Source organism: Rhizopus delemar, genomic scaffold (genome assembly GCF_000149305.1).
Source record: "Rhizopus delemar RA 99-880 supercont3.26 genomic scaffold, whole genome shotgun sequence".
NCBI classification, from domain to species: Eukaryota; Fungi; Mucoromycota; class Mucoromycetes; order Mucorales; family Rhizopodaceae; genus Rhizopus; species Rhizopus delemar.
In genome coordinates this window covers 86,351-101,681 of record NW_027137856.1, presented here as the reverse complement: position 1 = coordinate 101,681, position 15,331 = coordinate 86,351, and the positions used below count along the sequence as shown (strand labels likewise).

General features: G+C 36.4%; 5 protein-coding genes across 5 annotated transcripts; 3 read left to right on the top strand and 2 right to left on the bottom strand.

Annotated features, from left to right (window-relative positions):
- Window positions 1-2,966: 2,966 nt before the first annotated feature.
- Window positions 2,967-6,711, top strand: RO3G_17132 (uncharacterized protein; the record flags this gene model as incomplete). The annotated part of the gene is made up of 3 exons (XM_067671716.1): window positions 2,967-3,286; window positions 3,343-3,613; window positions 3,667-6,711. 3 exons carry the CDS (start codon window positions 2,967-2,969, stop codon window positions 6,709-6,711), a joined length of 3,636 nt encoding a protein of 1,211 aa, XP_067527930.1.
- Window positions 6,712-7,101: 390 nt separating this feature from the next.
- On the bottom strand, window positions 7,102-7,282 carry RO3G_17131 (uncharacterized protein; the record flags this gene model as incomplete). Its single annotated transcript, XM_067671715.1, has 2 exons — window positions 7,102-7,116; window positions 7,163-7,282. 2 exons carry the CDS (start codon window positions 7,280-7,282, stop codon window positions 7,102-7,104), a joined length of 135 nt encoding a protein of 44 aa, XP_067527929.1.
- A 1,837-nt stretch (window positions 7,283-9,119) lies between these two features.
- RO3G_17130 (ATP synthase (E/31 kDa) subunit) lies at window positions 9,120-10,163 on the top strand (the record flags this gene model as incomplete). Its single annotated transcript, XM_067671714.1, has 6 exons — window positions 9,120-9,176; window positions 9,343-9,369; window positions 9,452-9,534; window positions 9,588-9,905; window positions 9,964-10,051; window positions 10,101-10,163. The coding sequence occupies 6 exons, from the start codon at window positions 9,120-9,122 to the stop codon at window positions 10,161-10,163; spliced, it is 636 nt and encodes a 211-aa protein (XP_067527928.1).
- A 466-nt stretch (window positions 10,164-10,629) lies between these two features.
- On the top strand, window positions 10,630-13,747 carry RO3G_17129 (uncharacterized protein; the record flags this gene model as incomplete). Its single annotated transcript, XM_067671713.1, has 5 exons — window positions 10,630-10,855; window positions 10,926-11,020; window positions 11,086-11,846; window positions 11,902-12,535; window positions 12,587-13,747. The coding sequence occupies 5 exons, from the start codon at window positions 10,630-10,632 to the stop codon at window positions 13,745-13,747; spliced, it is 2,877 nt and encodes a 958-aa protein (XP_067527927.1).
- A 422-nt stretch (window positions 13,748-14,169) lies between these two features.
- Window positions 14,170-14,986, bottom strand: RO3G_17128 (60S ribosomal protein L2; the record flags this gene model as incomplete). The annotated part of the gene is made up of 2 exons (XM_067671712.1): window positions 14,170-14,731; window positions 14,784-14,986. The coding sequence occupies 2 exons, from the start codon at window positions 14,984-14,986 to the stop codon at window positions 14,170-14,172; spliced, it is 765 nt and encodes a 254-aa protein (XP_067527926.1).
- Between the last annotated feature and the right edge of the window lie 345 nt (window positions 14,987-15,331).

Here is a 15,331-nt window from a genome sequence, read left to right as displayed (position 1 = left end):
CTTCACGTTGTTCATGTAAGCTCTTGAGATCTACTTTTTCCTTTCCAAATCCACATGGATAAACCCATCATGTTCTTAGTAACATTCATATCATGTTGCCACAGTGTGCTGCAAGCCTTGCAAACCAACGCATTGCTACCCTTCGCGATAGCAACACAGCAAAGTGTTTTTTTTTTTCTGCACTTGTTGCATACCTTGAAGGTGCTATATTCGTCGATAATTACAAAAAGTAGGTCTCCGTCTGCCTATTTCTTCTTTAAAGCCCTCCAGAAGACACCAGTCTCACCAGACCCGTTTTATTCCAGTTCGACATCATCTTTACTGCCACACCAAAGACAATCAGTGAGATTTTTGCTTTATCTACCTCGAATTTGGAGAATTTCCATTTTTCATGCCTATTAAAATAAAGGTCAGAGCATATCAAACAAAGATGAAAGATATTTAATACATGCTTACTTTTGACTTTTTACCTTGAATCGTCTCATACTTCTCATTCCCTTTCTTATACAATTTCTTTCTGTCTTTACTCTACTCTTTCTTTTTGATTTTATCCCTCTTGGTTGAATTTCTGGTACTTTTGTTTCTCTGTGTTCTATCGTATTTATAAGTACGGTTTACTAGCATATTGACCATCATCTCTGGTGTCTCTTGCCTTCTTTGTTATAGGTAAAAACTATCTTTTGCATGAGAAAATTTATAAATGCTGCAAAGAATGCAGAAATGTATCAAGAAATGTTATCAATCACACATTACTCATACACTCATACTTTCCAAGTTGTGGCATTTTCTGCACATTACAAAACTTCCAAAAAGTTTTATAATAAGGTGTCTTTTATTGTGTATCAATTCATGACTGATAACCTGTTTCCTAGTAATGATCGAACAAATTTGGGTCAACCAAAAAACAAAGGTAATATCTCATTATTGAACGTAAGATCCAGCAAAAAGCTTTCCAGTCTCAATATATTGACTCATTCTTGTTAAATTGTTGACAACAAATACCAGACTTCTTGTACACGATGTTGATATTTATTTTGCAAACTTCATTTGCTGTTCCTTCACATATTATTACAATGACATTCAAGTATTCCAGATCCTATGGTAACATGAAATGTTTCCATCCACTAATTCGCGTGTTTAGTGCCTTGGACTCCTGCCTTTGTTCACCTACCTTCGTTCACATGCTGAAAGCGATCCGACAATATTACATGGACTAGTCTACTCATTCCCTTCAAAGATATATGTGAAGACACACAAGAAAAATTTAACAAGTTCTTTCAATCACAAAAAGTACAACATTTATTTGAACAAGACTTCTCTTCCAATAGTATACAGTTCAGAAACAGGCGATATTATGGCACACCAAATACTATGCAAAAAATCAAGAATGCTGTTCTTGACGGAAATCTTATCTTCAAGCTCTTTTTTTTTTTTTTTTTTTTGCCACAGTCATCCGATTCATATGAAAAGCTTCCTTGCAACAATTCTTTGAATAAACTCCTGTTTTGAACCAAATTGTCATCCATCAAATCAAGCCTACTTGCTTACAACTCTTTAGATTAACGTTTTTTGTATTTTTGTGGCAGGTCACTGTTTAGTATGTTTAAATAGAGAATTTTATTTAAAATAATCCTCATTTAAGCGGATAATATTCTGTGTATATATCGCCTTTTCGCCCGAGACAGATAAAAGAAAAAGGATACTAAAATCCTTTTAGTTCACTGTTTAATACGGTTAAACAATACTTTTATTTGAAATTAAGCGTAAAAGAAGCTAAAAGATTCTCCATATGGGAACAGAGGGAAAAAATAAAAAAATAAAAATAAAAAAAGGGCAGAGGGGAGAATAAGAAGGAAGTTGTGAAGAAATCATTGTTTAATATATTTTTATTATGTTCAATCCTTTTACTCTTTGATGAGTTTTAATAAGGGGGAGGTTTTTTTAAAAAAAAGATATCAATGCTTACTTTTAATATATGGGGACCGAATACATGTAGTCCAATGCTTCATTGTGTAGCCATAGGGACTAACCATGGAAATTAATTTTGATAATAAAGGTCATTTAGCATTGATAAAATGCTCATTTTTTAATCGACAGTTTTATAACTTAAAAGTCAATCTACTAGAAATTTTATAAAGACGAATATAACAGATCCAAGCCAACCTGAGAAGTTTTGTACTTGTATTTAACAGAAGTATAAAGTTTGGATTTATGAAGTTAATCCAAAGTTTGAACAATAAAAGACAGTTATTTTAATATACCTTCGCTATGAATGATGTATATTCATAGCACTGTTTTCATACTAGCTTTTTTATCACAGAAATTATGAATTTATAAACAAGCTCTTTCTAGGTATTCTCTCTTTAGCTAATATGTGTTTCTGTAAGCAGATTTTAATATAAAATGCTTTCATTAATTATCCTAAATGTATTATGACTCCGAGAGTGTTGTAAGAATTTTTTCTTTGTCATTTGAAATTACAAAAGTTTACAGGTCCGAATTATTTGACCAATAGAATTGCGGAATAAAGCATAATAGAAGCTTACATTGATCTAGTTTAACCAAAAATAGTCTACTAGTAAAAAAAAAAATACTTTTCACGTTTTTAATTTATTTATTATTCAAATATCAAAAAGAGATGTAAGGAGCTACAATAGACCAAGTAAAATGTAGATGTGTATATATATTTTTGAAGGCATGTATAAATGTATGATTTTAACCAAATCTAACAATACATTTTTTTTAAAGCTGATCAATTTTGTGCTCAGATCCCATTTTAATTTTACTGCACGTTAAAAAAAAAAAAATTCCAAAAAAGGTTAAAATTTGATTATAATAATACTTTTTTGTCGGTTGAACATTTTTCACGTTTTTCCGAAAACTTGTTTATTTTGATTCATATAAAAAGCCATTTTTTTACAATAATTCCCGTCTTTTCCCCTCAATTTTTAAAAAGAACTTGCAATATGTCAACAGATAATACAACATCACTGATTGTTGTACTTCGTAACACGTCAGATGTAGAAAAAGATGGGCGCATCATTCGTTTTGGTAATGGTGCCAACCTTGATACCATTCGTTCCCTTGCTGCAGAAAAATTAGCTATTACGGGTGGCTATGCCAACATTCAACTTTTTAATTCAAATGGTGAATTATTGGGTGGAATTGACGATTTAAGACAGCAACAGGTAGTCTATGTTGATATAAAAGAGCTCATTCGTGAAACTGTTCCTGGTCCAACCAAACTTCCATTCGTGGGTAGTTTGTATGAAATGCTTCCAAACATGTAAGCTTCTATCTAATAATAATAATAATAAAAAAGTATTAACATTCATGACATAGCGCTGAAGGTTGGATGCGTCAATTTGATCGTTTTGGTCCTTTGGTTGAGATCTCTCTTTTGGGAAAAATAATCGTTGGCACAAACGATCCCAATATTGCCGAAATATTTGCTAAAGAATCAGAATACTTTACAAAAAAGATTACAAAATCAGGCTTAGGTGAAGTCAAAGAGTTTGCTGGACAAGGTCTGTTTACTACTGATACAGATGAAATGGATTGGCAACTTGCTCATAAACTGTTGATGCCTGCCTTTAGTCCTCGTGCTATTAAGGTGAGATTAAGATACTAAAGACGGACTTTGGTAGCTAACGATGAAAACATTAGGCTTATCAAGGCGAGATGGGTATCATCGCTCAACAAACAATGAAGATCTTTGAACAATACCGTCCTGATGAGCCTGTTGAAATCCTCGATTGGACAACCAACTTGACATTTGAAACCATTGGTCGTATTGGTTTTGGATATGAATTCAACTTATTGGTTGATCGTGATCAAGAACAAAATGCTTTTATCGAAGCTATGGGATACTGTTTGAAACAAGCTGTTCAACGAATTCAACAAGCTGCATTTGTTAAGCAATTACCTATCGAAGCCAATCGTCGTTTTGATCGTTCAGTACGCTTGATGCATGAAGTAGTCGAGAATGTGATTCGTGAACGCAAGGCCAGTCCTGATGCTAAAAACAAAGAAAAGGATCTTTTGGGTTTCATGTTGAATGCTTGTGATGAGCACAACCTTGGCTTGTCCGATGAAAACATTAGAGATCAAGTAGTTACTTTCTTAATTGCTGGTCACGACACTACAGCCAATACTCTTGCTTGGACATTGTATGAATTGTCTAGACATCCTGATATTCAAGCAAAGGTGCTTCAAGAAATTGCCGACAATCACATCAGACACGATGAATTACCGAATACTGAACAAATCAACAACCTCAAATATATGCACCAGGTTTTGAAGGAAGTACTTCGTAAATACCCACCTGTTCGTGTTCTTTCAAAATATTGTAAAAATGATTGTATCCTTCCCGGTGGCTACAAGATAAAAGGAAATACTCCTTGTTCCATTCAAGTATACGCTATGCATCACAACAAGGATGTATATCCTGATCCAGAACGTTTTGATCCTGATCGTTGGACTCCTGAAGAAGAACAAAAACGTTCTCGCTTTGCTTGGTTACCTTTCAGCACTGGTCCTCGTGGATGTATCGGTATGGCATTTGCTTTACAAGAAGCCAAGACTGTATTGGCTATGTTCTTGAACCGCTTCGATTTCAAGTACAATGGCCCAGATGTTCAATGGGACTTTAAGACGGCCACTACTAAACCTGTTGATTTATTCATGACAATTCATCCACGTGAAAATTTCCCTAAACCCAATGGCGACTCTGTTCCTCCTCAAAAGTCCGATGCTAGTTCAAACCAAGCTGAAAGCAAAACAGCTACTGCAATGCCCGTCATCTCTGCTCAAAAGAATGCTGATGTCGAATTGCCTCCTATAACCTTCTTGTATGGTACACAAACTGGTACAGCTCAAGATTATGCCACTGTTTTAGCTAGCCAAGCCAAGGGCTTTGGTTTTAAAAACACAACCTTGTGCGAAATGGACAAGTGGAAAGTTCTTGCCGATGGCAAATTTATTTCTGACAACAAGGACAAGAAAAAGCTTGATAAGGAATTAGTTGTTATCTGTACTGCTACCTATAACGGCCAACCTCCTGATTCTGCAGAGAAGTTTGACTCCTTCTTGGATAACAAAATGAGAGAAGACGATCACGAAAACATCTTGACAGGTCTTTCTTATGCAGTCTTTGGTCTCGGTAACAAGAACTGGAGAACTTATCAACACTTTCCTATCAAGGTCAGCCAATGTCTCAGTGAACTTGGTGCCGAGCGCTTGTTTGCTAGTGGTGAAGGTGACAATGATAAGGATATGGATGCTGCCTTCAATGATTGGTGTGCTCGTTTCTGGTCTCATCTTTTGGAGATTCATGGTATCGCTGCTTGTGAATCTAAACCTGTAGTCCCCACTGCTGCAATCAAGGAGAGCTCTGTTGATATCAAATTTGTTCAACCTAGTGATAAAGAAGCATGGAACAGTGCTATAAATAATCATTATGGCAATCCAAATGCTATTATCGTCGCCAACAGTGAATTGCAAAAGGATCAATCTCCTCGTAGCACACGTCATATTGAAGTTGATATCTCCAAGTTGTCTGGTGTCGGTGAACAAGGTCAATTGTACAGCGCAGGTGATCATTTAGAAGTCATGCCTGAGAACAGTAAAGCATCTGTGGAATCAATTGCTTTGAGCTTTGGCTGGATTCTCGATTCAGTTTTTGAAATCAACCAGGAAACACTTTCTGATGTCTCTCCTCGTTCACTTGCAGCCAATATTAAGGGTCCATGCACCATTCGAAACATGCTCACTTACTATGCCGACGTGACCTCTCCACCCTCTCGCGCTGTCCTCGGCTGCTTTGCTGCTCAATTGAAGTTGGTTGCTCCTGAAACTGCAAGCGAGTTTGAAAAACTGATTATGCCCGATGCCAACAATCAAGATCAATATCCTGACTTTATCAAGCAATATCGTACTCTTTTGGACTTGATTCATGCCTATCCACAAGTCAACCGCCTTGATCTCCGTCAATTCCTTGCTGCTGTTCCTGTCATTCAACCTCGTCGTTACTCTATTGCATCTTCACCCTTGAGCTACCCTAAGCATGCTCACTTGGCTGTGGGTGTTGTAGATGATGTGGTCAACAATCGCCACTATCCTGGTCTCTCTTCTTCTTTCTTGAAGGGTGCTCACGAATTACCTATTCGCGCTATCCTCAAATCTTCTAAGAGCACTTTCAGTTTACCTCAAGATTTAGCTACTCCTTTGATCATGATCTCTGCTGGTACTGGTTTTGCTCCCTTCCGTGGTTTCCTTCAAGAGCGCAAGGCTCAAATCGATAACTTGGGCGCAGACAAGGTGGCTCCCAGTGTTCTTTTCTTTGGATGTCGTCGTGCAGACCAAGATTATATATATCAAGAAGAACTTGAAACTTATGCAAAGAATGGCGTCTTGTCTGATCTACACGTTGCTTTCTCAAGAAGTGACGATAAATCTCCCATCAGATACGTTCAACACCAAATCCTCGCGAATGCAGCCAAAATTTGGAACTTGCTTTACCCTGCTGCTGATGATAATAGCAGACCAGCTGCTATCTACATCTGTGGTAGTGGTGCTATGAGTCGAGATGTTCGTCGTACATTCTATAGTATGGCAATTTCATTTGGTGCTGCCACAAATGATAAAGAAGCAGAAGCCTTGATCATCAAGTTAATGGATGAAAAGAGATATAACGAAGACGTTTGGGGTTAAACTTTCATTTTGTATTTATTATTTTATAGATTCTTTGTAAAAATAAATTCGGTTTGCATTCATATTTATTCAGTAAAATAGAACGTAATTTAATTTAATTCTTTTTTATAAGATGCTACAAGTTGTATTCCTCATCAGAGTCAATTTCATTCAAATTGTCTACTACAACCTCATCCTCACTATCACTCAACAAGGCTGTTAATTTTTCAGAAAACAATGGCTTTTCTACCAGGACATAAGGTGTGATGTTGAATGAGAATGCTAAATCATGTAAGTTGATAGATGATGAATCGTCTATTTGCATTGCATTGTCATCTTGACTTATTGCTTTTTTGATGCCAATACATCGATTTGTTCTTCGTTTTGTGATTGCACTTGTAATTGATGATTTTATGTAACTCTAACCTAAATTTCAGAAAATGTGTATAATCGAGAGCAAAAGGAAGCTTACCTCTGCTGCAAACAGCATAATATTGACCACATCCTCTCCTATTCCTCCCAAAAGACCGTTTTCAAGTGCAATTCCTGTCATTCTGGTATGTAATACTTCTGGTGTTGGTAATTCCTTCATATCAATGCACAATGGCGCCACTAGGCTCTTTGAATATTCTTGGCTGTAATCTATATTATCTCAATTTAATTCTTTTGAAGTCATCTTATTATATTAGTGTATATACTTTGAGGTAATTGATTGAATTGAATTGGTAGTGATATCGGCCGGCTAACTCTTGGACTCATCAATCGATTCACATACGGCTTCAGCCTATTTCTATCTCCAGACTTTCTTTTATTAATATCATTCATCATGCCTTGATGTTTCTGCAGATACTTACTTTCACAAGCGCTTTTAATCTTTCTCTTTCTGCTTTACTCAGTGCCATAACATCCATCTTTAGTCTCTTCTTCTTTGGGTCCGTATCTTGACTTCCTTCACCTATTAAATTACCATCTTTTCCTCTTTTGCGTTTAGCCCAACCCACCAGGCCATGCTTAGAAGGCGGCAGTGTATTTGTTTGTGCGTTACGTACAGTACTTAAAATAAAAGCATTATGAAGATGAGCTTACAAAAAAAAAGTGATTTCAGTGTTATTTGTTGGTTTTTGAAAAATTGTGCATACCGTTTTGTCTGCTCAAGTAAAGATTAGCGTAAAAATCAAATTCTTGTCGATTTAGCTTTCCCATGACAAATTCTCTTAATGCATCCCAATAGAGTGGTCCATTTTCACCTAATGCGTCTGCTAGTTGTTGTTTAATGGCTAACACGTCTTGTCGACCATTAGGAGTCGGATGGGAAAAATGCCCTTTCAGATGCGGCTTTTTTGTTATATTTATCGTTTCATTTAATATGGTATCTGTTTCTACTGATTCTGTTTTTGTTGGAGTCAAAGCGGACGTTGCAGACATTTCGCCTATTTTTAATTGAAAAAATAAAAAGTGAAAAGCCAGTTTTTTTCGGATGGTTTACAATAAAATTAGCGGCGCTTAAAAGCTAACTTGTATCTTTGACTGTGAATCGTTGCAAAGATGCTTTAAGATAAAAGTAACAATAAATATAATGTCTTTTAAGAATATGGGCATTATATGTACTACCTTTAGCGGCTTACAGTATATTAGTTAAATATAATAACTTAGTTGTACCTTTCTTTAATATGGTTTTGTCTCAAGATTTTAACTTTATTTGCTTATATTAAATTGAAAGGTGTATAAAAATTCCTGCATTAGTCGATAAGCGCGATATTTCTTGATTTTTATGTAGGTATAATTCATAATTAAAAATCTGAAGACAATATCCTCTTTGAATGAGAAAAAATAATCTATCTTTTGTTTGCTATACTCAAACTTCCTTTTCCCTTTTTCTCTTCTTTTTAATTGCACGTTTAAAAAGCTGGTCTTTTGCTGTGTGCTAAATCAAGTATTAAGCTTTTTGAAAGTTTAAGATTTAGTATAGTCTACTGCTTTAATAAAAAATATATCAATAGCTATCTTAGTACATCATTTGCATTCATATCAAATGCTGGTACTTGTAATATAAATCCTCCTACTGGCGCTTATACAGAAAAAAGACGACATAACACTTTTGGTGTCTTTGGATTTATAACTCTTCTTTCAAGCAGAAAAAGCGTCTAAACTACAGAGTTTAGATACAAATCATTTTGTAAGAGCATAAAACAAAGCGAAACGGCGATTCAAAGCAGCAGACACTGCGTCATCTGAAAGTTCGGCATCCGAACTCTTCTTTGCTTTCACTGCTTTTCTGCGATTTGAAACTGTTTCCCTAATAAATTTTCCCCTCTTTTTCGTTTTCTTTCTTGTTATTTTCTTTATTTTATTTAAAAAATTAGATATCCCGTAAGTAAACAAAAAAATAGCTTTTATTTAGGGGTAATAAGTGCTTTGTATAGTTTAACATGTCCACAACAAGACCTCTTAACGATGACGAAGTTTTCACTGAGATGAAGAAAATGGTAAATAAAGTGTTTCATGTCAAATAAACGAAAAAACACCACTAAAAAAGCTACACGCTAGGTTGCCTTCATCAAACAAGAAGCTTTAGAAAAGGCACGAGAAATAAAAGTCAAGGTATGCAAGCTTAAAGTGACACCAAACATAGAAACTAACTTGTTTTTATAGGCTGACGAAGAATTTAACATCGAAAAGGTATACTTTGAGACACGCTTATCGTCTTGGCTTTTCTGCTTACATGAAACATATTTTTGTCAAAAAAAAAAAAAAAAAATAGGCAAAAATTGTTCGTCAAGAGTCTTTGAATATTGAAGCTGTTTTTGAACGAAAGATTAAGCAAGCTGAGGTTCAGAAAAGAATGTAAGTTTTTCTTTTTTGTTTGGACTCTATTTGTTATTGACTCTATAGAAAAGTGCTCAATCAAATCACATCAATAAAGCTCGTCTTAGAATTCTTCAAGAACGTCAACAAGTTCTTGACGACTTATTCGAAGAAGCAAATAAGGGTATTCATGATGTATCAAAGGATGAAGAAAAGTATAGCACTTTGATTGAAAACCTTATTCTTCAAGGTGCTTACTCTCTTATGGAACCCGAGATTGTTATTCGTTGTCGTGAACAAGATGTTGATATTGTAAATTCTGCTCTTGATGTTGTTTCTGATAAATACGAAGAAGCCTTGAAGTCCAGACCAAACTTCATTGTTAGTGAAGAATATCTTCCTGAATCAAGGTAAATTATTTTGCAAAAAAAAAAAAAAAAAAAAAAAGGCAAAGCTAAAACAATCTAGTGCCGGTGGTGTTATTTTGAGTGGTCACAACGGAAGAATCACAGTTGATAACACTCTTGATGCCCGTTTGGAAATTGCTAAAGAAGAGGTAAAAATAAGAAAAGCTCCTTATTGTATATTAATGCTTGTATGTATAGATGCTGCCTCAAATTCGTGTAGCTTTATTCGATCATTCCCCTAACAGAACTTTCTTTAACTAATAAAGTACGTTTCAATATCTGAGGTGATATACATTTACAATAATGGCTCTTGCCTATCTCTATATTGAATAAACTTTAAATAAAACCTTGTTTGTTAAATCTCATCAATGTATCATTCAGACGTTGAACTTTGACGGCTTTTGAAATAAAAGTGCTTTTGCAGAGAAATCTTGCAGCGTCTTGTTCATCACAATAAGTATAATTTAATGTTTTCATAATTACTTTGTTTATTCAATTAAAAGCAGAGATTTTAGAATAGATATAATTCACTCCATTGCTATGAATTCTATTCAATCAAGGGTCTAATATAATCTATTAAACAGTATTATAATACGTTTTGCCAATTCGACTTTTAAAAATACATGTTCATGAATATGTAAGATGGAAAGCTGCTGCGGAGTTTTGAACATAAAAAATCTGTTTTTCATTGACAATTTTAATTTTTTAATTTTTTCAGCATAATCTCATGTATAACAGTGAGCCAAAAGGATCAATAGAGAATTTTGTTATATTTGGTACAGCTTTTCCTGAAACAACAGATAAAGACCGAAGAGCTGGGCGCTCTGATGCAGGACAATTTGTTCCACTTTGGAAACAAGAAGCTAGAGATGAAAAAGGAAGAAGACGTTTTCACGGTGCATTCACAGGTGGTTTTTCTGCTGGTTATTTCAATACAGTAGGTTCAAAAGAAGGTAATTTTGCTGTTCTTTTTCCTGTGAATATTTTATTCATGAACAACTAAAAGAAATTTTGTATTAAAAGGTTGGGAGCCCTCAAACTATGTTTCATCACGTAATGCTCGTAATGAAAGAAAGGAGGCTAGACCAGAGGATTTCATGGACGAAGAAGATCTACAAGTATGCGTACTTCCTCTTTTTATATTTAAATACATTCAAGTTAATCATTTTCTTTTTAATTGCAGGATTTGGCAGGTTCTCGTAAACTTGTTGCTACTGAGGAATTCGACATATTAGGAGGAACTGAAAGAGAATTGGCTAATCGCAGAAAGCAGCAGCAGCAGGAAGATGAAAAAAGAGGAAGTGAATTGAGCTTTATTGGAAGTAGTTTGGTCGACATGCTAGGCCCTCCTAGAGATTCAGTTGGTGTGCGATTATTGCGAAAAATGGGGTGGCGTCCAGGTCAAGGTGTTGGCCCAAGAATGATTAAACGTCCAAGAGAAGAAAGTGAAGATGAAGATGAAGACGATGCCTTTATGAAAGATATTACATTTGCTCCTCGTGACACTCCTATTGAGAATTTTCAGATCAAAAGAGACACATATGGATTGGGCTATGATATATCAACTTCCGTACCTGAAATTGCTGAAATGAAGAGATTACGTGAATTGGCAAAGAAAAAAGAGGCGGAAGATGATAGGAAGCGTTCATCATTTGGTGTTTTTAATAGTAACCGTAGTAGCGATGCCTTTGGACTTGGTGCTTTTGAAGACGAGGGCGATGATGAAGATGTTTATGGAGATAGAGGAATGAAAGGTTACAATCGAGTGCTTTATGAAGATGAAGGTGGTATGACAAGAGATGAGCTTAAAGCACAAGAGAGAAAGCGCAAAGGAGAAAAAGAAGAAGACTATCGTCGAGAGGCTAGTAAGTCAAAGTGTTCTGATGGAAGATTGCCTCTGAAAGGCTTTAGTGTATCTATCCAAAAACAACAAATCGGGAAATGGTAAGCAGGAATAGATAAATTATATTTTTGCTAATGCTTCATTTTTTTTGGTTAGGTATCCACCGCCTGTTGTTCCTGCTGATTTTACAGGTCACCATGCATCTAAAGAAGATGATATAAAGCCTTCAAATATTACAAAAGAAAGCATATTCTCATTTGAAGAAAGAGGCATGGTATTAGGAGAAAAGCCAATAGAACAGCGTTCTGTTTTTGATTACATGCCAAAACGCTCAAAGGATAAACTTGACGAAACCCTTCGCTTTTTTGTTGATAGTGGCAAAGATAAAACACAACTTGCCGACTTTCCTTCTGTACCCAAAGATGTTGCTCTTTTAGCTCTAAAGGGATTCATGCCATTTGGTGACAATCCCAAGAAACAAGGTCGATATCGAAGTTATTTGGAAAACCATGCAGGAATGTTGACGGAGGATGGTGTTCCCAAAAAAGTTTTACCAATTCCTGAAGGTTTAGTTTATGAAGCTGCAATGAAAGAAATGGACGAATTTGCAAAAGCTGCAAGGATATTTAGACCAATTAGTGCGATGATGAGCAGTCGATTTACTTCTGCTTCAGAGGCTTCCAAGAACATTGAAGTTACTTCTTTTGAAGGCGGACTAAAAACAGAAGAGCAATATCGTAAAGAGAAAGAGGAAAAAGCAAAGACTGTACCCGAACCCGAGAAGAAGCAGGTAACATGATATACCCTTAAAAATTTGACTGTTAATTGACCTATTTTTTAGCCAACGCAAGAAGCTGAAGCAGCGGCTATGAAAATGTTTGGCGCGCTTACGCGTACAATAAAGCCTTTTTACCCAAGTCGTTTGGTGTGTAAGCGCTTTAATATCCCCAATCCACATCCTAATTCTGGTACAAGTACTGATATAAATGCTGGCAGATCTCTAGCAGGATCTAAAGAAGCGCTCAGTAAAGAAGCAATGGAATCAATATTAAACGAGAGAATGCCATTAAAATTTACCTCTTCTTCTTCTTCTGTGGAAGTATCTTCTGACGACCCTTTGTTAAAATCAGTAATACCAAAGCCTTCAGAAAGAGCACCTTCCGATGACAGTAAAGCCCTAACAACAGGAATTGAGGAGAAGCAGAATGTCGATCAACAAGAAAATGACGAGCAGTTTGATGGCAAAGAATTGGATTATGAGAGACCGTCTATGGATATTTTTAAAGCCATCTTTGACGACTCAGAAGAAGAAGAGGAAAGAGAAGAGGAAGAGGAAGAGGAAGGAGAGGAGAAAGATATTAAGCTTAGAAAAATATCAGCGGCTGCAGATGATAGTGACGATAGTTTTATTGGGCCTGTACCTCCTCCTAAAGCGCCTACTGCCGATATACCCATTGAAACCAACAAATCTGTCGAGACGACAGCAGTATTTCGACCAATGTTCAAGCGTCCTTTAGAAAGACAAGAGCAAAATGCAGCACTCACAAACATTGTGTCTGAAGAGGTAGTTGTTCAACCATTCAAACCTAGATCTACAGCTAGTAAACGACGTCGAGTGTCAGTATCAGACGAAGAAGACGAAAGGAATGAAGACAGAAAGACACTTTCCGAAGACAAATACCGTCACAAATCACGCTATAGTTCATCGAGGAAAAGGAGTAGAAGTCCAGATAGTAGACATAGCAGTAGCCGCAAACGAAGCAGAAGCCGAGAGAGAAAGCATAAAAGCAGCCGTAAGAGAAGTAAAAGTCGAGAAGGAAAGAGCAAAAAGAGCAAAAGTGAAAAGCATAGATCACACAAGCATAAACGTAAAGACCATACAGAGGATGAGTTTGAAGGAATGTGGGTTGAAAAAGAGCCTGTATTCAGTTACAATAATACCGATAATGACGGTAATCGAAAAAGAGAAGGCCGCTTGCGTGCAGCAGATCTGTGGTCATAAAGTATATTAATTTAAAGCTTTCCTATTTGCCTATTAGTTTGAACAATGAAAGCTATGTCATTCTCAATAAGAATAATAAAAAAAAAGGTGCATTGCTTGTACTGTAAATATTTATGAAAACATTCATTTCTTTAAATCTGTTCATTGTCATATACACCTTTTGTATTTTGCAATTCAATATCTTTTGATTATGTAATAAAAGACTCTGGTTAATGGTGTAAATTCTATACAAACTGTCATGAAAAGATGTTTGAAATTATGGTTTCATTAGTTATACGATCTGTTGCTTTTAACTATGTCGAACAAAAGGTAGTGTGGAAAGATGAAATCATAAGAAGCTCATTTCTTGTTAACTGCTGATATATAAAATAGAAATGAAGATACACAATATACTACATTTATTACTAGTAAAATCAAGAGATTTAAGCGTCCTTGACCTTCTTAGTACCACGGAGGAGACCAGTACGACGAGCAGCAATCAAACCGACCTTTTGACCAGCAGGAGAGTCACGGGCCATGGTAGAAGCCTTACCAATGTGTTGATGGTTACCACCACCGTGAGGGTGATCAACGGGGTTCATGGCAACACCACGAGTCTTGGGCCAGCTGTTACGCTTGACTCTGTATTTGTGGTAAGCACGACCAGCCTTTAAGAGGGGCTTGTCAATACGACCACCACCAGCAACAATACCGACAACGGCACGAGAGGTAGAGGGAATGACCTTCTTGGAACCAGAGGGAAGACGAATACGGGTCTTGCCATCATCACCGTGACCAATGATGGTAGCATAGTTACCAGAGGTACGAGCAATAGCACCACGGTCACCAACCTTTTCTTCAACATTACAGATAACGGTACCTTCGGGCATGGAAGCCAAGGGCATAACATTACCAATGTTCAAAGAGGCCTTCTTACCAGCATAGATGAATTGACCAGTGTACATACCTTCGGTGGCAATGAAAGTTTCAGTACGAAGCTTGTACCTTTAAAAATCATCAATATATCGATTCATTCCAAATTATATGTCAAACTTACTTGTAAGGGTCACGGAAGACAACCTTGGCGAGAGGAGCACCTCTTCCGGGGTCGTGAACGATCTCCTTAACAATACCACGAACATAGCCGTGACGTTCAGCGAAATCGAAGACTCTAAGTTTAGCAGCACCTTTACGGCCGACAGTGTGAGATTTGAAGATACTTCCAGCACCTTTTCTTTGAGCACGAATTACGCGACCCATCTTTTAATCAAATCTATAATTAAAAAAATGCATTAATAACCATTGACTTTGACATTTCCCCGCAAAATCTCCAGCTTTTCTAAAAAATGAGTGTATCACACGCATATGCAATTCATCCATATAATCCATCATCCATCCTTTCTCATAAAATAAAATATGTTCAGATACTAACCCTTAATTAGGTGTAGGGAGGAGAAGAGGAAGATTCGACTACTTGCCTGAAGCAATGAGGTTCAACTGACGAAGCAGCGGCGGTGGTCAAAATTCATCTGTACACACCCAGTCGTTTTTTAATCCAGTTTAGGCTGTAAGTATAAGTGGTGGCTTGAAAGTAATCTTCTTGTA